This window comes from Trachemys scripta, chromosome 2 (genome assembly GCF_013100865.1).
Source record: "Trachemys scripta elegans isolate TJP31775 chromosome 2, CAS_Tse_1.0, whole genome shotgun sequence".
Classification (NCBI taxonomy): domain Eukaryota; kingdom Metazoa; phylum Chordata; order Testudines; family Emydidae; genus Trachemys; species Trachemys scripta.
Genome location: NC_048299.1, coordinates 79,532,760 through 79,555,038, shown reverse-complemented (window position 1 = coordinate 79,555,038; position 22,279 = coordinate 79,532,760). Strand labels below are relative to the sequence as shown.

Here is a 22,279-nt window from a genome sequence, read left to right as displayed (position 1 = left end):
GGTCATAAAGAGTGGATGGTTGCCACCCTCCATCAGTTCCTTTTTAGCACCCATGGCAGTGAGATGGAACTTGGCTGATGTCCAACCCACTAGGCTTTAGCTAGATTTCTCAAAAGCATCTCCAAACTCTCTGAAATGTCTCAGAACTATTTATATTCTTTTATTTTTAGTACCCTTGTCTGCTGTAGTGCTTTTCAAACAGAAAGCTGCTTGCAGAAGTTCCAGACAGAGTCCTGGAATGGCAGACTCAAAACCCGCAGGCTTCAAGCCTTCTCTGTCTTGCAATACTGGTCCAACAGATGCTTGTTCTGCTTGAGAGAGTCTCACATCTGAAGCAGTGTTTGGTCTGTCTCGCCTTTGCTGTAAGAATCCACAAATCAAAGGATGTGAGGCTGAAAGTCAATCTTCTAGAGTAATCTGTGAGAATGTTATCGGATCCAGAAGAGCTGAGTTCAAAGATCCATTTAACGGTCAAGACTGCATCTACCAGTGCTCCATCAAGCAGGCAGGCATCTTCGCAGAGAAAGAAGCACCATAACCTGACCCCATCACTGGCATCACTGTCAATATCAGCTGGTGCTGACCCTGGTACTAAACAGGTACATCAACAGCCCTGACATTTAAGCTGATGACTCAGACATTAAACAGGATGCTGAAAGGGCATGCAGTGAGTACTAGAGAAGGAGGTTGGAAAGGAGCTCGGGGGACACAGGAGGATGTGGGCTAGAAGTTGACCAAGACATGTATTGTTCTGAAGACAAGCAGAAAGGAGCAGACTGAGCTGCAGCAGGCTCCACCTGTAATGGAAGTTTCTTCTTTGAGTACTTGCTCGTGTCTATTCCATTGTAGGTGTGTGTGCTCGCCACATGCACTGGTGCCGGGAGTTTTCCCTTCAGTGGTATCCTTAGGGGACCAGCTCTGGTGCCTTCTAGAGTGGCACACATATGTACTGGTATAAGGGGCGCCAGCAGCTCCCCCCTCCCTCAGTTCCTTCGTACTGCCATTGACGGTGCTGGAATGTCTCCTTGCCTCGGCAAGCTTTGTTAGTGTACTTAGTAGCGAATTCGTTTTATATAGTTATTAAAGTTGTAGAATTAATAGTTCCTTTAGTATTAAGTTTGAATTAATTAGTAAGTCCTGTATAGGACTTAGCCTAGGGACGGGGCATGCCCTGGTCCCCGGACTTCAAGCCTTGTGATTACTGCAAAAAATCTATGCCAGTCAGTGATCCCCATATAAGCTTTCTGAAGTGTTTAGGGAAAACCCATGTGAGCGATGAGTGTTGCATTTGCAAAAGCTTCAGGCCACAGACCAAAAAGGAGCGAAACATCGTATCCGAGCGCTTCTTATGGAGTCTGCCCTTGCACCGGCCTCGAAGCTAATGAGATCGGTCTCTGCTCCAAGCACTGCGGCCTTCAGGCAGAGCGCCCCATCCCTAGTACTGGCTAAAAAGCAAAGAAAGGCCGGGAGAGGGCATTCTCCTACATTCCATAAAGGGAAGGAGAGAGCTGGAGGAGAGCAAAGACCTGTGTGGGGCAGCTCTTCCCCTCCAGCTGTTGGTCAGACTCCAGCTCCCATTGAGTGGTCAAGCCCACTTCCAGACCTGCCTGCCACCCCCAGACCCTTATAGCGGTCTTCATCAGTGTGGCACTATTCCCCGCCGCAGGCGGTGCCCTGCCAATGCTCACCTGAACAGCATACCAGTCCTCAGATGCGGGTCGGCTTACCTGCCTGAGGTCCCAGCATAAGTCCCCGGACTCTAGGCAGATTTGGAGGCCTGGACCATGGTTTCGGCTATTTCTGTGAGGTGTGTCTTTTGGTTGCAGCCTTTGGGCCTATCGGTGGAGGTTCAGCAGTCCATTGAGGACCTCCCATTTGACGACCTGGCACTGTTCTCAGAACAGGCAGAAAGTAAATTACGTGGTCTAAAAGACTCTAGTGCTACTTTGCGTTTGCTGCGCCTTTACATGCTGGTACCTGCGAGGAAACGGATTAAGCCACAGCTGTCTTAACAGGTTCGGGACCCAACCTCGATAAGAACCCTTTCGCAAGAAGGGCAAGGGTATTAGCGCCGGCAAAGCCATCAGCTGGCCTCTTCAGCTCACTTGAGCTCCACCTGCAACCAGTCGGGTAATAAGCAGGCATTTTGAGGGTGTATTCGAAGGAGATCTTTCAGCCTGTGTCGTGAATCCAGCACCCCAGCTTTTTTCCAACAGTTTGTCCCCCTTCCTCCCTGCCTGGGCTTCTATAACATTGGAACAGTGAGTCATCACCATCGTTGCGGGGGATATGCCCTCCAGTTTATTTCTATCCCCCACATCCCTCTTCAGGGACCCTTCTCATGAGCATCTGCTCACTCAGGAGGTGCAGGGCCTTCTACGAGTGGGAGCCATGGAGGAAGTCCCTCTGCACTTGAGGGGAAAAGGGTTTAATGTCCACTACTTTTTGATCCCAAAGGCCAAGGGTGGTCTACGCCCCATCCTCGACCTGCAGAGCCTCAAGAAGTATCTCAAGGAGTTGAAGTTCTGCATGGTCTCCCTGGCCTCCATCATTCCTTCCCTGGATCCAGGAGACTGGTATGTTTCTCTTGACCTAAAGATGCTTACTTCCACATACTGATATTTCACTGACACCGATGGTTCCTATGTTTCGTAGTTGGGACCGCGCACTCCTAATTCGTAGTGCTGCCTTTCGGCCTAGCAATGGTGCCAAGGGTGTTTATGAAGTGCATATTGGTGGTGGCGGCCTACCTCAGATGTTGGGGTATCCAGATCTACCCGTACCTCAACGACTGGCTCATCAAGGGCCACTCCAGGATCCAGGTCCAGCGCAGCGTCGAGATATTGTGAGCCACTTGATCCCGGTCCAAAGGATAGAGTTTATTGGATTGGTGCTCAACTCTGAGCCAGAGCATTCCTGTCCTAGGCCAGGTTCAGGGCAATATCAGATCTGATTTGCCAGTGTCATTGCCCACCTTCTTCACCACTACCCAGGTCTGTCTCAGACTATTGGGGCACATGGCAGCATGCACATACGTTGTCCAACATGCGAGACTCAGATTACGCCCCCTCCAGAACTGGCTACTCCCGGCCAGACATCATCTAGACAAGCTTATCATGATCCCGCTGCAGGAACTTACGTCCCTGCGGTGGTAGTCCAACCCAATTCTGGTGTTGGAAGGTGCACCATTCATGAGCCTGCGACCCCCTGTCTCCCTGATTTCAGATGTGTCCAACCTTGGTATACTGCGAACTCAGGGGTTATGTTCTTGAGGAGCTCACTCTACATATAAATGTCAGGTAGCTCAGAGCCATCTATCTGGTTTGTGGAGTCTTCGTTCCCCAACTGTCCGGTTGGGTGGTGCAGGTGTTGACGAACAACACGGCCTCCGTGTTCTATGTCAGCAGGCAAAGGAGGAAGCTTATTTGTTGGCTCTGTGCCAGGAGGCCCTCTGTCTGTGGGATTTCTCCATTCATCATGCCATCTACCTGGAAGCCTCACACCTCCCCAGCATACAGAACATGCTGGTGGATCACCTCAGAAGGTCCTTCTCTCACCACAAGTGGTCCCTTCACTGTGAGGTCGTCAGAATGTTCTTCCAGAAGGGGGGAGCTTCCCGAACGGACCTGTTCACCACCAGACAGAACAGAAAGTGTAATCAGTTCTGCTCTCTCCAAGGCCTCGGCTAGGGTGACCAGATAGCAACTGTGAAAAAGCGGGACAGGTTATTTAGCAATAAAACCAGTACACAGACAATATTCATAACTTCAAATTCAAAAATGATGCATGCAGATAGGATTAATAGATTCAGTAGATCATAACCATATAGATATGTAACATAGCATATGTAGCATAGATAGATTCAGTAGATCATATTCCAGTTATGTCATAGTCCCATAAAGCATTATGGGGTACAGCGTCACAGACATGAGCAAGCACTAGAAGAAGGGACAGTTACCTTTTATAACTGTTGTTCTTTGAGATGTGTTGCTCATCTCCATTCCACGACCTGCTCTCTTTCCCCTCTGTCGGAGATCTGGCAAGAAGGAACTGAGGGAAGCGGGAGCTGGCGGTGTCCCTTATACCAGTGCATATGCGTGCCACTCCAGAGTGTGCCAGAGCCAGTCCCCTAGGGATACCACTGAGGGAAAAACTTTCGGCACCAGTGCATGTGGCGAGCACCAGCACCTACAATGGAATGGACATGAGCAGCACATCTTGAAGAACCACAGTTATGAAAGGTAACTATCCCAACCCTAGCAGTGTCAACTCTGGCACAATAGTGTAAATTCAGGGCCACACTCTGCACTGAGATATGCACCTGTGCTGAAACCACCCTATCAGATAGTCCTGCCTATGAAAGAGGTTTATTTCTCATCACCATCCCTGAAACATATCTTTCCACCTGTGTTGAGCAGAGACTGTCATTACTGAGGGTCTAAGAGCCATGTTGCCATTCTTTGCAGATGCCATCTGTAAGTGCACCAAGGTTGACACTGTCTGATCAGAAACCTGTCATCCCTCTCTACACATATGGAATGCCACTGTAGCCCCTATCAGAGCCTGCCCTCTTGATCCCTGCCTTAGTAGATGAGGAGGAGGTCCCCCACTCCTGCCACTTCCATAGTGAGACATCAGTTGCTAGATACAGAGTGGAATGGATCTGGAGGCCAAATGACCCGTATTATTTCCTAAAGAGATTTTTTTCATAATCCTCAGAGAAAGCAGTATCCTTAGTACTGATATTGGCACTGGCCAATTTCAAGGCCTTTTAAGAGCTCCTGGTGCAGATTGAAGACACCTTGGAGACTGAGACGTCAGTCATCTCCAAGAAGTTTCAGAAATTATTTTACATTTTGTCAGCTGCTGGTCCCACTGGGATTGCCCTCTGTATAAATGAAGGTGTCCTGGACCCAAAGAGCCTTTTGGCATACACCAGCCACTAAACACCACCAGCAAAACATGTCAAAAAACTATACAATTTACCCACTGGGGTTTCTGTTACTTTTACTCCCACTCTAGCCCAAGCTCCCTAGGTGGTCTAAAAGAAGCTGAGCTTTGCCAAAAACATGCTTAAGGATAAGGATCTCCAATGCTTACATCTGTTTGGAAGAAAGGAAAAATGGGCGGCCAACTGCAAATGAAATATGGCTTTTCAGGATAGCATCATAGACATGTAGGGCTGGAAGGGATCTCAGCAGGTCATCTCTTCAGTTGCCCCACGCTGAGGCTTATAGTGCCTCTCCTATAGCTCATGGAGTCTCCATTCAGGCCATTAGTGGAAAGGTCATTATATCCTCTCACTATCAAGACGGTCTTTGTCTTAGGTATCATATCAGTGCAGAGTTAGTAAGCTACAAGCTCTTATGGCTGGGCCACCATTTATGCCCTTTTACAGGGTCAAGTTGGTGATGAAACTGCACCCTACATTTATCCCTTAAGTAGTCTCAGAATTCTGTCTGAATCGGTCTCTTACTTTATCAGTCTTCTTCCGAAACTGCATTTTTCACTGGGGAAAAAAGGGAGCTTCATATTGTGAATGTGTCTATGGACCCACTTTCTTACATCCACAGGACCAAACCTTTCACCCCACTGCTTTGTGGCTGTATCTGGTGCATCAAAGAGTCAAGACAACTTGAAATGGATTACATAATACATTTCCACCTGCTATCGTTGGGCTGGCAAACTTTCCCCTCCAACTGTCAAGGCACACTCCACCTGGGCACAGTTTTCGCCTGCTTCAGAAAAGTACTAATCTCTGCAATTTGTAAGGCATATGTGTGGAATAACCCACTGAGCTTTCTAAAACGCTATGCACTTGACATGGATGCCAGAGCAGATGCCAAGTTCAAAAGATCAGTACAGTAGAACCTCAGAGTTATGAACACAAGAACAGACCAGTCAACCACACACCTCATTTGGAACTGAAAGTTCGCAATCAGGCAGCAGCAGCGAACTTGCCTCCCCCCCCCCCCCCCAAAAAAAAAAATAGATATAGTACGGTACTGTGTTAAATGTTAATTACTAAAAAAATTAAGGGAAAGTTTTTTTTAAAAATAAGGAAGCTGTTTCTGGGCTTCTTTCATTTTTATTTGCTTTGACCTTTTAGTAACTCTCATTCCTTTTTCTTAGTTAATACATCTTTAGTTTACTAAAGGATGACTACAGTGGTGTTTTTAGTGTAAGGTCTTGGGCGTTCATTGACCTAGGTAAGTAGGGTGACCAGACGTCCCGATTTTATCGGGACTGTCCCGATATTTACTTGTTTGTCCCGTGTCCCGACTGATGTTTGGTTGGGACGCGAATTGTCGCAATATTTTGCCCTCCAGCGCACAGGTGGAGGAGGCTCGCACCCCGCCCCAACTCTGCCCTGCCCCCGCCCCGACTCTGCACCCTCCCTCCCCCATTGGATCCCTCCCCAAATTCCCGCCCCCTCACTGCCCCATTGGATCCCGCCTCTTCCCCAAGCATGCCGCATTCCTCCTCCTCCTCCCCCCTCCCTCCCAGGCTTGCGCTAATCAGCTGTATGGCGGCGCAAGTGCTGGAGGGAGGGGGGAGAAGCAGGACGCGGCAGCCCGCGCAGGGGAGGTGGAGGCGAGCTGGTGCAGGGGGGTGGGGCGGGGTGGGGCGTGGAGCTGCTGGTGAGTGCTCAGCCCCCACTAATTTTTCCTATGCTCTGGCGGCTCTTGGGTTTTTATTTTCCTCTGCTGGCTCCTCCCCCTCCCCCCGCATCCTGATATTTCATGTCTCTCATCTGGTCACCCTATAGGTAAGTGACTGGCCTCCTGGGGCTGGAAGAACCTAATGTGTGGTTTTAATAATCTTTCATCACAGAAATCCAGTTTGGGTGATAATATAGGTTTAAAGGGACTGCCTATGGCTTCATGTTAAGCTAGTATAGTGATCCAGTAGCTCACATTTATTGCTAGTTTGATTAATCTAATCATAGAATATGCCACCAGTGTGGGAGTGTCTTCCCAGTTTTTTCACAGCGTGACCTGAGATTGGCCCTCAGCTGTGACCCATACCAGGCATAGTTACAGAGGGAAACAGTGTTTTCTTTTAAATCCAGGGTCCTTGATATGTAACTTAGATCTGATGTGCCACATAGTACACGGTATACTTAACTAGCCTATAGTTACATCAAGCAAATATTTTTTTATTTGTATTAGCTTACGATCTTCTAGCTCATATTGAAAGTAGTATGTAAACTACTAAATTTCATAGTATTAGGAGGAAAGACAAGTACCGGTATGTATTTTTGCAATTTTTAAAATTACAACTTTTCTTTTAAAAGAACTATTGGGTTTAAAATATCCTTTGTTTTGTCTTTTGTTAGGATGAAATAACTTTAATTATGGCTTTCTGTGTGTTTTAAATAACCTGTTAGTCCTATTTTGGGTCCAATACAGTAGAAAATGTCTATTAACCTTGGCCTTTGGAAGGCTGCACATGTCAGCACTGCAGTCAGCCTATCTGTCTAGGACAAAACTCCCTTATTCAACAGTACCATGTGGGGTTTTGGGCTGTATTTTAATGTTATGAAAAGGATTTAACGAACATTGAATCCAAACATAATTGCATCTTTATTATGCAAGAATGATTCAAAATGTGTATACGCTAATGGACAACGTTATTTACCTACTTTGTTATTCAATAAGCAGTATTTGTGTGTTGTTTTTATTTCCACCCAGGATTTTGTGACTACCATTATCCGTTTATTTGAAAGTCCATCGACTTCCATTCGAGCAAAAGCCTTTCTGGTCCTGTTACAGGTTTTAATTAATAACAGAGAGATGTTACTGCTCAGTTGCCAAGCAAGGTAAGATGCTAATGGAGAATATAATGAGACATGTAGTGTGTATTTTCAAAGTTAGCTCTGTAAACTCTATCAGTAAATACCGTAGTATTTTTTGAGTCATTGTTTTGAGAGCAATTGATTTTGTGTTTAAGATTAATCGGATATCATATGAGTCCCCCAGAATAGTAGCGACTACTATTATGAAAAGCCAGATTGTGTTTGGTGCCCATATACTGGCCAGTCACAACTGGAAGTTTCGTGGTTGCTAGGGAGGGCCTTTGATCCCATTGTTTCCTATCCATTTGGAATAATTTCTGTTCTCAACTGGGGACTAGCAAGGAGCAGTGTCTACAATAAGTAGAACAGAACAGTGACTGAAATTGTTGCTGGCCTCTGTGTTAGGACTGAAGGTGGGAAATTGTTCCTTGCACTCTGTGTCATGTTGAGGTCAAGCATAATTGTAAGCTTTTAACTATAATGGTCACTACTGGTGGAGAACGCCCCTCAGAGTTCCTACTGTGGTGGTGCAGCTCAACACCACGTCCAAGGATTAATAGGCACAAAATGGCCTTATGTTTGTGTATGGACTTGGAGTAGTCCAACAGACCATTCTGTTGAAAAGATAAGGAAGGGAGATATTTCTTCTAACACTTCCTTGCTGATTTTATCAATTTCACCCATTATTTTACAATGTGAGATATGACAACCTGTCATTCAAGGCTGTACAAATGGGTAGACCACTCCAAAGCAGAGTGAATTTTGAATTTTTCTATCAGTTACAGTGATCCAAATGATTTTCAAGAAGATGGTTTTTAACAGGAATGCAGTAACTTAAATTTCTCTGTATTGTCTTCTGACATCGGAAATGTCTCAATTTTTGGACCAGATGGAGTCCTATATGCCTTCAGACTATTAAAATGTGAACTACTAAAGTAATTTTGGAGGGAATAATGGGAAAAATAAGAAGAGGAAAATCCAACCGGGGACATACTTTTTACCCTAGATAGTCACAAGAATCTGAAAACGGAGGGTCATATGCTACTTTCCATTGTACATTGTGAAGAAAACCCTCCAAGTAGCAGATTGCATGGGATTGTGTTCCATGGTGTCATGGAGTGCGAGAAAGGCAGGGTTGGAGTTGGTAGTAAAAAGGAACAGAGTTGGGGAACATATTGTCTCCTACCACTCATGAATCAGTTCTGGACTGTTATTTTTTTTAACGACTTAATGATAATTGTATGCTTGTTAGTGGACATGTGACTGTGTAGTTAGAGGAATATTTTACAACAAAAGTCCTGTATTAATGGGTACTACTTGTTTATAAATAATTATTAGCATATTATGAGAGGGAAAACTTTGATTTTTGTCACCAGATTAAATTAATAAATTATATTTCAGGTTTTTATTTATTTAATACTTTCAAATGAGCCATTTTTGTGAGGAGAGTTGTGGGACAAGCTATGTGCATTGGATCTTGGTTCTATTCTAATATTGTTTTAATGGTACTCAAAGCAAAATCGATAATGGGCCAATACACACTATAAACCATCAAGATTAACAACAGCTATGTTTTACAGCATCAGAAAAGACTTTATTGAACTAGCAAACTATTTTTCTTCACATATTATGATTTCTTTAAACATAATGGTAGCTTTTTAGTGAACAGTTTATCCCTTGACAGGATAGCTGATTGAAACTAAAACATTTCTCTGGTGCTCACATTATGAGATAGCTACAGTGGGATGGGAGAGGAGAAATGGGCCATTATATGGGGAGACAGTTACTTTTGTAATATTTTGGACCCTGGATGCATTTTATTTGACCCAGCATGGATAATGGATGTTCTGTGATGTGTATCAATGGGCATTCATCAGCATATTTAAGTTATTTAAATATCTCCTAGATTTGTGGGAGAACCATATAGCTATTTCAGAATGACTAGAAGTACAGTAGCAAGAAATTAATTGGCTGACTATTTTTAAAAAATAATTTGAGTATTTCAGGCATTTTAAACACTGTTGTTTTGTAAAATTTATAGCAAGTCTAGTAAAAGTTGCAAAATTTGTGTCTTGGTTTCTTCTTCAGTAATATTTTGATAAAGATAAAATATATACAGACAGGTAATGCATATAGCATATTAAATTGCTTCAGACTATAAAATCTGGTGGTAAAAGACAATTGATATAAGGGAAAAGTTCACAATTGAGACAGGTGATACAAAAGTCAGAGTAGTAATGACCCTAAGGCAACACTGCATATATCTCCATAGTTTCAAGATGAATGCTGTTCAATTTACTTTATACAGGGTTTTTATTTTAACCAAGTTATCAAGTCTAATATCATTGCACAGTTTTTTGTGAGTTAGTTATTAAACTTGCTCAATCTATAAAATACTATTTGCTAGTTCAAAGTCTTTGCTGTTCATTAAAAAGACTCCATTAAAAGAGGTGCATTTCTAAATGAATATTTCAAAATTAATTATATGGGGACTGGATACCTGGACAATGGAGGTACAGTAATCTGACACAGGATTTGCAATAGAACCTGTTACACAGACCCTTTCTGAAGTGCTTTGAGACCTATGAAAGAAAAGCACTTGATGTAAGTAATGTTGTTTTTCATTGTTGTTTCATCTCTAGGTCACTGGTTTCAGCCCAGTCCAGGAATGAGCAAAAAATATCAGTACTTCAAATTAATTTATCTCAGTCTGAATGCTGTGGATAGGTATCCATATCACAAACCCAGATACCACAGTTGGCACCCATTTAGCCTAGCAGAGGGACCAGAGGATTGTATGAGCATGGAAAATTAACTGCCCTCTCACTTTATGAACTAGGGGTGCTGCTGCACCCCATCTCTTGAAGTGATTTCCATTATGGATAGGGTTTACAATTTGGTTGAATGGCTCTCAGCACTCCCACTGTAAAAAATTTTCCAGCACCCCTGCTTCCGAATAGTCTTGACAGAGGAATGCAGAGCCATTTTGATTGGAAGGTGTGGGGAAGTTTGCATTGTTGCTGTTCATACTGTGACAGTCCCTTAAACAATTAAAGGTCTTTATTCTCCAGGGCTATCACCTGGTACTTTTCAGAAGCACCACATTCATGTTCTTAAATACAAAGCTATGTCCATTGTATCATGATTACTGTTTCATGTCTGTTAGGTAATTTTATAAGTCTTCCAAAGTCCTGTTGTACAACAGAATTAGGTTTTTTTGTCAATGATTAGAGTAAACATATTCCATCATTATTATGGCACTAAAGTACTCTACACAGTACAGAGATTTTGACATAATAATAGTCTTGTGACAGGTATCTGTCACTTGATTTATAGTACTCTTTTAAAACCTTTTAGTTGCATTGTAGTCAGCTGTTGCTATAGTGCTATTATCTTTAGAACATTTTGACTGCTGGTGATTTTAAAATGGATGATAGCAGGGTACTCTAATGACAGTGTAGTGGTGTTTGATATAATGAATTGATTTTTGTTTTTGCTCACACTTTTTTTTCCACAGTGACCTTTTTCCCCCTGTAGCTATTATTTCCTATTTCTTTCCCTTTGCATTCTGTTATGTGATGTATGGCCTCTTTCTTGACTTGCTCTTTGTCTCATAAATATGACATAAGTCAAAAGAAATAAGGACTCAATGTCTCCACATCAGCTCTCTGTTTTTAAAGTGTACTATAATATGCTGTAAGCACTTCCCAAGTTTTCTTCAAACCATTAGTTTACTTAAAAAATAAAATATTTCAGACCATTTTGTGAAAACATTGGTTAGACAATTAGACAGGTGTCCTAGTCCCAATATGAAATGTTTTTTCAAAATGTTAATATAGTCCACTCTTTGATCTTGTTGGCATCTTTATTGCTGTATTACTTTTTCTCATAACTCATTACCAAATGAACTAGGATCATAATGTTCCTTGTTTAAATATAAAAATGTAAGTCTGAGTAGAATTGCAGCATATAATGTAAAAATATTGAATTTTCCTATTGAAAATATTTTACCTCAGTAATGATGGTAAAATCATTAAAAATTGCTGGTAGGTGCAAATTACTTATGGTTGCTCAGTGTTGGTGAACTTAGTGTATTGTAGCAGGGAGCATACAGTATATTAGCTGAAAATTAAAGTAATGGAGATATAAAGAAAGGAAACTGAATATTAAGGACAAAATTCCCTATGTGCAGTGTGCAGCCCTATGCACCACTTGTGAATGGCAGGGGTCAGTGACGACAGTTAAAACATCTTGTACCGTTGGCCGGTTGGTCGCAACTGTATAAATTCCATAGCAGGATAACGACTCAAGTCAAACTGTCCTGGTAGCAGTGAAAAAGGGGAAGGTCCTCAGTGTTCCCTCTGTTACCTGCCTTCACCCTTTTCACTGCTCAAATCCCAAACATGACAGTCAACATATCACTAAAATGAACAGAACCTGTGTGCTCATTTGTCAAGAAAGATTATTGCATAAACTGACTGCATAGGTCCTCGAACTCTACAGAATGCCCACGAAATTATTCTAGGTCCATCAATCTCCATGCCATCATAGACCTATCCAGCCCTAGCTAGTCAACCCAAGAGCCTGTTGCAGGGACCAGAACTACCCATTGACAGCCCTCTTCTTTGAGGTCCAGCCTATTGGTTGACTCTTGAAACAGGGCAACCCAGGGGGTATGCACTGCATTCCAAGCCCCGCCTCACAATCTCATGCTGCCTGGTAAGGCGATCATACCTTAAATCTCACTTAAGCCTGATTTTTGAGGATGTAAGAGGTATTAATTGGTGCATAGGCTTTGTGCTGACCATGTGCACAAGGGTACATTTCACCCAAGTGAAATGAACGTGCAATTCCTATTAGTTATAGATACAAGAATAATATCAGAAATTGTATAAATCATGATTTAAAAGCTCTCCTTGTATATGTGATATGAAGAAAATCTGGTGCAACTTAATATTTCCTTATTGGAAAAATACCTATTTCTCTGGTCCTGAAAGAGTTAGGAAAATATTCTTATTTCCCCCTGCTTTACAATCCCCGTGCTTGAAGTTCTTACCTAGGGAAATGGAAATAACTCTGAGAGAACCTGTCAGTGCAACTCCTAATTGGCTTGAGGGCCCTCAGTGAGTATTACAAAGCATGACCTCTAAAAGAGTGAGACAAGGTCTGGGAGTCATTGCCAGACCCTCTTAAATGGCAGTGTAGTCTACCTGCCAGGTCAGAGCACTCCCATTAGGCCACTCTGACTTGCCATCTACTGTACTGGGTAGATCTGTGATTGTTGTATACAAATTATTACTAAGAAATGAGGTTGGGGTTTTCAAAGAGGCCTACTGCAGTTATGCACCAACTCCCATTGAACATGATGGGAGTTGGTTGCATAAATCTTATACATATTTGAAAATCCCAGTCTTAGTTAATGAAATCTACTTTCTGTTCTGATTTAGATTCACCTTCACTGTGCTGATTTATCCACCCCTGCAGAAAAGGGCTGCTTGTCACCAAATTATTTCAGTACCACATAAGTTGTCAGCAGGATGTGGGCAGGTTTTCAGTGCTTAGGGCTGCCATTCACATACCTCACTTTTAAGACTGTCCTTCGTTTCATCTTAACTCCTTTTATTTTGTATTATGCTTATCTGGTAACAAAAAGTATTAAGTGTGAGATTTCTTCATCATATTTTTGTATCAAGTTTCTTTATCTAGCTGAATAATAAGTAACATTTGAAACTCTATCAAATTCATAAAAACCTCATACTTTCCTGCTATGAATTATATTCAGCAGTTGAGAGCTTATTTCATCGCTATACCAAGAGGGGATTTATAGACTAATTTCCATACTTTCCTTTCCCTTTCTGGGAGCATATGTCAGCTGCACTGCATCCAAAATCTCCCCCTGCAGCACAAGAGATAAAGGTTTGACCGGACTTGCACGTTAGCCTAGAACTACAGTAGATTCCTAAAACTGAAATTACTATTAGACTATCAGTACAATATCTGACTTCCTGTCTGGATAATATACTGAGTGGTCATGTCTATTTGTTTTTACATACTCTATATTTTAAAAGGATTGTTCCTTGTTTCTAGTGAATGTCTACCAAATTATACACCTTCGCTTCATTTTATCCACTAAAAAGTTGCTCCTGTATTCACAGATGCTGATTCCATGGGTGCTCTGGGGCTCAAGCACCCACAGAAGAAAAAATAGGGGGTGCTTAGCACCCACCAGCCATACTGGTTCCGGCTCCGTGGCTCACTGCTGATGAGCTGTTCAGTGGGCAGGAAGCACTTGGGTGGGGTGGGGTGGGAGGAGGAGAGGAGGGAGCAGCGGGCAGGCATGGGGGTTTTGGGGGTGGAGTTCTTTCCTTAGGTTGGAGAAAAAAGGAGAGGGGTTTTGTTTATTTGAAATCTTCAGTGAAAACTGATAAATGTTCAAAACTTTTAAAAATCAGACCATTTATGTAGATGCCTATATCTGGACTAAGAACCTATCTCTAGGTACCCAATTTTGAAAATCTTGACCACTATTAATAATGTAGTTGCCCCCAAAATGTACAACTTTGATCTCCAGAGATGATAGTTTCTTTGGAAAGTTGAACCAGTTTTCAAGGAAAATACTTATTTTATTTGTTGTTTTGTACCTTGAGTACATAAAACATAATATTTATTACTACATTAAACCTAGTAAATAAATTTACCCAGAATTATATCACTCATCTTTCTGTTCATACACAGAAAATTTAAGGAATAATTTATTTGTAATTAAGAATTTATAAATAATCTGAGGTTGTGCTGTTGGAAAAATGGTTGAAACCTTAGGTTGTTTTTTGTAAAAACAACAAAGAGTCTGGTGGCACCTTAAAGACTAACAGATTTATTTGGGCATAAGCTTTCGTGAGTAAAACCCTCACTTCTTCGGATGCATAGAGTGAAAGCTACAGATGCAGGCATTATATACAGACACATGGAGAGCAGGGAGTTACTTCACAAGTGGCGAACCAGTGTTGACAAGGCCAATTCAATCAGGGTGGATGTAGTCCACTCCCAATAATAGATGAGGAGGTGTCAATTCCAGGAGAGGAAAAGCTGCTTCTGTAGTGAGCCAGCCACTCCCAATCCCTATTCAAGCCCAGATTAATGGTGTTGAATTTGCAAATGAATTTTAGTTCTGCTGTTTCTCTTTGAAGTCTGTTTCTGAAGTTTTTTTGTTCAATGACAGTGACTTTTAAATCTGTGATAGAATGACCAGGGAGATTGAAGTGTTCACTTACTGGCTTGTGTATGTTACCATTCCTGATGTCCGATTTGTGTCCATTTATTCTTTTGCGGAGGGACTGTCCGGTTTGGCCAATGTACATGGCAGAGGGGCATTGCTTACATGGGAATGATAGGACACGACGTACCATAGATATAGCCTGGAAGCTGAATTGAGTTGCATGCCCAACTTCTCAGAAAATGATTAATTCATCCTAATTGTTAATGCCATGTCTATTTTATTAATTCTGGCCTTTCTTTGTTCACTTTGTGTCCATTTGATTGCATGGCAGACATGTACTTGTTATGCATGGAATAAATGTGATACTTTTGTAGGCCAAGTTTTGCCATACAAACAGAACAGGTGTTTGTTTTACTGCCCCAAATATTCTGGTAAATCATTCTGTGGTAGAATTCCTTTCTTAAAATATAAATATATATCAAACTTATCGTGCTAGCCTTCACTCAACAGCTTGTTTCGATAATGTGCAGACAATTCTAAACTTACTCTCAGACTCAAACTATATTTACAAGAATATTTATTTAAAGAAAAATATGACACTCTGGTTTCTCGTGTCATGTTTTACTCATACTTAATATTTGGTTAAACATATTCTCTCTCAGTGAGAGAGAACTCATTTAAACAACTTAAGTTATTTTGTTTTAATTATTCAAGGCAACTGAAAATGTCTAATAAAACTACATAGCATATTGTATAATGAAAGTTGGAGTTGAATGATGAGATGGGCTTTCGAATAGTTAACATGTATTATATTTCATCAAAATTGACCATAATTGAATAAATCATACTGAGAGTCTAAGGAAAATAACTAGAACCTTTGGCAAGGTATGGCTGGATCTGCTGCCTGTGGGTTGCTGGGGTGAGAAAAAGTAAACGGTTACTGAATGGATCACTTATTTCTTTCTCGCCTCCCTCCCCCATATAAGCCACCATAAAATAAAGGTTTTTGTTGTATTTCAAAATATGCAGTCTCATCATTGCTTAGGGGCCCGATCATGCAAACTCTTTATTCAGGAGAGTAGTTCTTATTCCAGTGAATAATCCCATTTTATAATGGGACTGTTCTCCTGCCTGAATAAAGGTTTGCAGGACTGGGCCCTAACATACCACATGTTTGCACAAGAAGTTGTTTAAATCCAGTTATTTTCATCATCCTAGACAAGACACATTTTGATTTCTATATTAATGTGGCATTTAGGGTTCAACCCAGACCAGTAAGGGATTGTGTCACTATCTGCCCTGTAATGCTGTGCAGTCTTGATTCAGCGCCCTGACACCAGCAACATGCTCAAAGCACAGTAGCTTCACCCTGGCTTCCACCAGCCTTGGTTACTCCTTGCAGGGTGACCCCAACACCTGCACAGTCCCAAATTTCCCCTAAACCATCTGCCCTGTAGTGCTCACTGAACACTTACAAAAGTTAAGTTCACTGATCCCTTAGAGAGAGTAACCAGCATCTTACTAGCTTAACTATGGTTAGCAAACACTCTGTTTTAATCAAAGCACTGGCTTAGTTTACAGTAAAAGTAAAACAAGTTTATTAAACAAAAAGATGTAGGTTTAAGTGATACCAAGTATAAGGACTAAAGATAGAAAGGATTACAAGCAAACAAAAGTAAAAATGCGATTCTAAGACTAAAACCTGAGTCTCTTGTTCAAAGAAGTGTTTAGAACCAAGTCTGTTCCAGCATGGCTGATCATGCTCTTTGGCCAGTACCCCCTCAAAGTGCTCAGTTCCTTTGTCCCTTCAGGTGAAGGATGCCAAAATGGCGCGCGCGCTGTGTGAGTGAGTGAGTGAGAGTGTGTGTGTGTGTGACTGACTGACTGACTTCCCAAAGTTCATTTCCCTTGCTTCAGGAAGCAGAAAGGTTTCTTGGGGGCACAGTATGAGATTAAGCAGTCCTCTCTTCCCACATGCTCTCCTGATGGCTTTGTTTACCTGGCCTGTAAAAGTGCTCTTCTTTGACTTTGACCACATCCTTTACTTAATTTACACTGGAGAGAAGTAGGTAGCTGCCTTCCCTCCTGTCTGGGGGAGAACCTCTTCCTCCCTTAGTGTGGTCACAGACTTAAAAAAAACAAACAAACAAAAAAAAAGGCATAATATCAGTGAGTGTCCATAATTCCTCATACAATGTTAATATGTACATTTCACAATGATATGCATCACCAGTGTGTCATTAGTTTTCAAATGATATATAATACTTTTTAGATACAGATTATGACAATAGCATGGTAGGTATAGTGCGTATGTCAGGCCTGAGAAGAATTGCTGATACAGACTACACAGAATAGTGAACCACCACTGGGCCTCTGTCACATCTCTTTATTTACTTTTTTAAAATAGTGGCTAAGAAAGGGGATGGATTAAGAGAGCTGGGAATAGTCCTTTTTTAAAAATCCTGATAACAGCAATTTATGCTTCCCTGCCAGTATGGCAAAAACCTACTGCTAAACTATAGTTTAAAATTATTTCTTACTAGGGTTGCCAACCCTCCAGGATTGGCCTGGAGTCTCCATGAATTAGATTAATCTTTAATTAAAGATTATGTCATGTGATGAAATCTCCAAGAATACATCCAGCCAAAATTGGTAACCCTATTTCTTACTCAAAGTTCATTGTCATAATATCTAGACTAAAAAAATTAAGTATTTGAAACGTTTAATTTGTAACAGATGTGTAGATTAATCCAGTGCATTTTCCTCTCCACAGAGAAATTTGATCTTAAATAAATGTCATTAACTCTGGCTTCTTGAGTATGCCTATTATTTATTACAACTAAATATACTCCTATACTGGAGCATGCTGGAAGAGACTATCCTGATCCTGGCCCACATTTGGGATGAGCTCTGGGAGGGATCATGCCTGAAAAAGGAACCCCAGGCACACAAGGTCTATATGCCTGCTGCACAAATCCCTAGAGTGGTACAGGGTGTGCACTTCTCTGTGTCTGCAGACAACTCCATAAACCAGTGCTGTGGAAGAAAATCAGTGCGATGGCCTTTCTGGTGGCTTTCACTACTGGGGTACTAGGAGGGAGTAAACAGAGGTTGCAGTTGTTCCTAGCCACTAATGCTAGGATGCAAGGAAGCAGAAGTTTCTTGTGCTCTCCCCCACAGGTTGCACACCTATACAGTGGCCAGGCATAATCTGACTCTTGGTTTTTTAAATTCTTGTTTGCCCAATGGTGCACACATGTGGCCTAATTTTCAATGGTACTTGTATATGTCATTAACTTTGGTGAGAGATTTGTGGCTTCACTGAAAATCACACCACCTCTTTTAAGTACTTAAAAAGTAGGTTTTGGCATTTATATTTAGGTACACAAATTAAAAATTTGCTACCTTGGTTAAGCAATTTTTTTTGCATTACAATTCAATATAAACTGTTTAAAGTTAGAATCTCCTATTCAGTTTTTAAGGGCCAATTCATTCCTCATGTAAGCACTATATTACCATTTACACTAATAGAGTTGCACTTGCTTACACCAGAGTTTAATTTGGCTAATTGTATTTGGCTTATCTGTAGTTCCCCACAGAAGGATTTGTTGTTGTTTTTTTTTTTTAAATGAACTTTGTTTTAAAGACAAAACTCTAATGTTTTCAACAAGTTGCTGAAACAACGGCTAAATGTCATCTTGCTTGTAACTATGCCCCTCTGGAAATGCTTGCCTCAGTGGCATTTTTGAGATGCAGTATCAGTTTTTTGTCACAAGAGGTAATCTTTTGCACTTGCTTATATGTAGATTGGTGATGTACATTGAAAGAGACAGCAGAAAGGCTACACCAGGAAAAGAGCAGCAAAGCGGCAATGAATACCTGTCAAAATGCCTGGACCTTCTCATCTATCACATTGTGCAGGAGCTGCCAGGAATCCTAGGTAAATTCAGCTGGCTGACTACAAAAAGAATTTTTTTGTCTGTCTTCTTTCCTCACTCCCTTGTGGAACATTTAAGTATCTCTTTAAAGAGTAAAGACAATGGTAAGTAGAAAGAGGTTTTCCCCCTCATTTACTGTTTATGGCATTAGCTTCATTAAATTTCTTAGTTATATTGTGAGCATATAATACTTTGCATTTGAATCTTGAAAAAATGCTTTCTTTTATTTAATATTTCAGTCGTGGTGGCACACAAGGTCCCAATCAGGACTCAGGCTCCATTATGCTAAGTGTTGTATAAACATGTTTAAAGAAAGAGTCCATGCCCCAAAGGTCTTACAGTATAACCGTGACCTACAAAACCTGGAAGAAGAGAGATGCAATTGTATATATTATATAAACATTTATGTGAGAATGCATATGGTTATAGTTGGGGCAGGTAGCACCACCTATTAAAGTTGTCCATTGTAAAACCCTGATTTCAGTTGCTTATAATATTTAAAATTTGGGGGGTAAAATTTTACATGCTGGATTTCTGCTTCAGGATGAATTTTTCTAGAAAACTTCAGCCAATACAGTTCAGGTGTCTCTAATAACAAGGACAGGGAAAAATCATTGTTTTGCCCATGTTAAATTCTGGCCACTTCTTCTTTGAATAGTTCTAATGCTCCCATGCTGTGGACCAGGGACTTCAAATTTGGCTGGGAGTGGTCTTTGTGTCAGGGTGTGCTTTGTGCTAGCCCCACGAAAATCCACCCAAATTTGGCCAAATTATAAGCCATTGGATAATCACAGTTCACACATCCTTAGTAGAGACTTATTGTAGCAGCTAATTTCTGAACAGTCCAACTTCAGTGAGCATGCTTGAGCCTCTCTTAGGTCCTGGTGCTGACCAGACTGTGTGTGCACCATCCCCGTAGAGCAACCGAGCATACTCCAGGCCATGTCTACAGAGGTGAAGCTGGACTTTCCCTGCAAAGGGATTGCGGCTGTCCCTGGAACTGAGAGAAGGGAACCTGTCTCTCCTGTGCTTTCAGTGGTCCCCCTCCTGGCACCCAGTTATTGTGGAGGAGGGTGCTGTCTGTTTCGAATACTGGGGGCACAAAACATGGACCAGGGATTGGGATAAGGAGTCTGGGACTAGAGGGGTTTTGAGGGAGAAACTGTGATTGGGTTGGCAAGGAGACTGGTGCTGGGAGCTAGTGAGGGAAAAGGGTGGTGACTGGGAGACATTTGGCTGGGGGAAGGAACACTTGACATCAGATGAGTAGGGGGAAACTGGGACAAGGAGCTGGCAATTTGGAACCAGTGGGTGTGGGGTAGAGTAGGGCCAGGGAGCCAGATTGGCAGTAGCTGGGGTGTGGGAGGAGAATTGAGATGGCTGCACTAAGGGACTGGGACCAAGAATCGAGGGAGGGAGAAGACTGGGTGGAGAAAGGAGCTGGAGAGAGGGTGTTGGGTGGACTGAGACTGGATGAGAAGTCTGGGGATGGAGACTAGGATTAGGAACCAGTGGGATGGAGGGGAAAGACAGATCAGCTGAGGAGCTGGAATGGGGAAACTCGGACTGGCTGGGTTAGAAAACTGGGAATGAGGCAGGGGGGGAGTGGGAGAGACTTGAAATAGGGTGGAGATTGGGGTAAGAAGACATAGGAGTGGAGACTGGGACTGACTAAGCAAGAAGAATGGGATTGGGATAAAGAGCCAGGGAGGGAAAGAGACAGGACCGGGACAGGTTGGAGAGTATTGACAGAAGAGGTCAAGCATGGGCGGGGGGGAAACAGTCAGAAGAGTCTGTGCCCACTAAACACACTTCCCTCCAGAGCCTGGAATGGAACCTGAGATTCCTGAGTCACCATTCCTTTGCTGTCAGAAAATATCTGTGAAACCCCTGGCAAGGCGTCTCATTCCCTCTTGCCAATCCAGATAGAGGATGACCACCTACTATAGCTATCAGTTATTCTGTTAGCTCAAGTGACAGAAGTCTGTGTGGTGGATCTAAAGTGGCCAACCCTACTGAGGACCTATGTAGGTGTCGTAGATGCCACATGATAATATTTGTTTTTTCAGTTTGCTTTTTTAAAAATGTAGGAAATTACAAAACACTTCTGTAAAAAAATATTTTGGGGTTGCAAAGCCAGGCACTCAAATTAGAAAATGCCAGAATTAAGTTTGCCTGTGCATTATTTGGAGCCTGTGCACATATGCATAATGGTACAGACTTATCACCTTTTTAGCACAAACAAGCCAGGGTCCTACAGAGAGCAACTTCACCACACATACCTCGTTTATCCCCAGAGCATATCTATCCTGTGCACTGAATGAGGCAGGGTCCTGTGAAAAAAATAGTATGTGATCATCTAGTTAGCCTGTATAATAATGCAGAAGGGAGTTGAATTAAGTTTGCACAATCTTAATTCTGGTATTTCCTAACCTTTGAAAGTTATCTTAATAAAGTTCTTTTAACATACTTTATATAAGTGTAAGCAGAGTCAGGATGAGCTCTACCCTGACATCTGGTGGTGAATTATGGCGAGTGTGGAAAAGAACTCCAGGGGCTGATCTTGTTTGCATAGGCACACCCACTCGCCTGGCAGGAAACAACAGCAACTCAAAGTGGTTACTTTGGCTGGTGTGGGATCCCCAGTTTCTCTGTTATTGGGGCAGGAAGAATAAAGTTTTGTTATCCTGATTCTGTGAATCAAGGCCAGTGGAACTGGTGTATGACAGAAGGACTGAGTGAGTCATTCACCATTACCTAAGTAGCATTTGCTTGTCAAGGGGCATGGGTTACAAAACCCAGTGAATTGAGAGAGGTTGGGGGCAGGTATTGGTACCTGGTGGTGTGGGTCCCTTTTGTGGGCCTGAAACACCAATTGCACCTCCTCCTCTCTCCACTGTTGAATGTCAGAGCTAACTTTGATTCCCTTAGGAGTCTAGTTACAGACTGCTGAGCTGAATTTACTCTGGGCCAATTGTGCACCAGCACTGGGGCTCCCCTACTATGAGCTGAAATCACTAAGAGCTGAAATCACTAAGAGCTGAAATCACAAAAGAGCTAAAGCTATTTAAGAGCTGAGATCACTGAGGCTGTGTTAACTAGTGGGGGAGCCTGAAGCTATATTGCTAAGCTAACTTAGCTTAGCGGGGGCGAGCGGAGCGGCTCACAGGTCGGTGAGCGGAGCGGCTGGAGGAGCAGCTAGCAGAGCAGAGCCTTGTGGGAGCAGCCCAAGGGACGGCTGGAGCGGAGCGGAGCAGTGCGGCTCACAGGTCGGTGAGCGGAGCGGAGCGGCGCGGCTCACAGGTCGGTGAGCGGAGCGGAGCGGCG

General features: G+C 42.4%; 1 protein-coding gene across 7 annotated transcripts in view; it reads left to right on the top strand.

Moving 5' to 3' along the window:
* The window catches only part of ULK4 (unc-51 like kinase 4), a 401,679-nt gene that overhangs the window by 110,207 nt on the left and 269,193 nt on the right, over window positions 1–22,279 (top strand). For all 7 annotated transcript variants that reach the window (XR_004644496.1, XR_004644497.1, XM_034760991.1 and 4 more), the window contains 2 exons: window positions 7,695–7,822; window positions 18,821–18,954. Coding sequence is in view for 5 of the 7 variants with exons in the window: in XM_034760991.1 (XP_034616882.1) it covers window positions 7,695–7,822; window positions 18,821–18,954 (262 nt within the window). In the remaining 2 variants the exon portion in view is untranslated. The remainder of the gene's footprint in view (window positions 1–7,694; window positions 7,823–18,820; window positions 18,955–22,279) is intronic.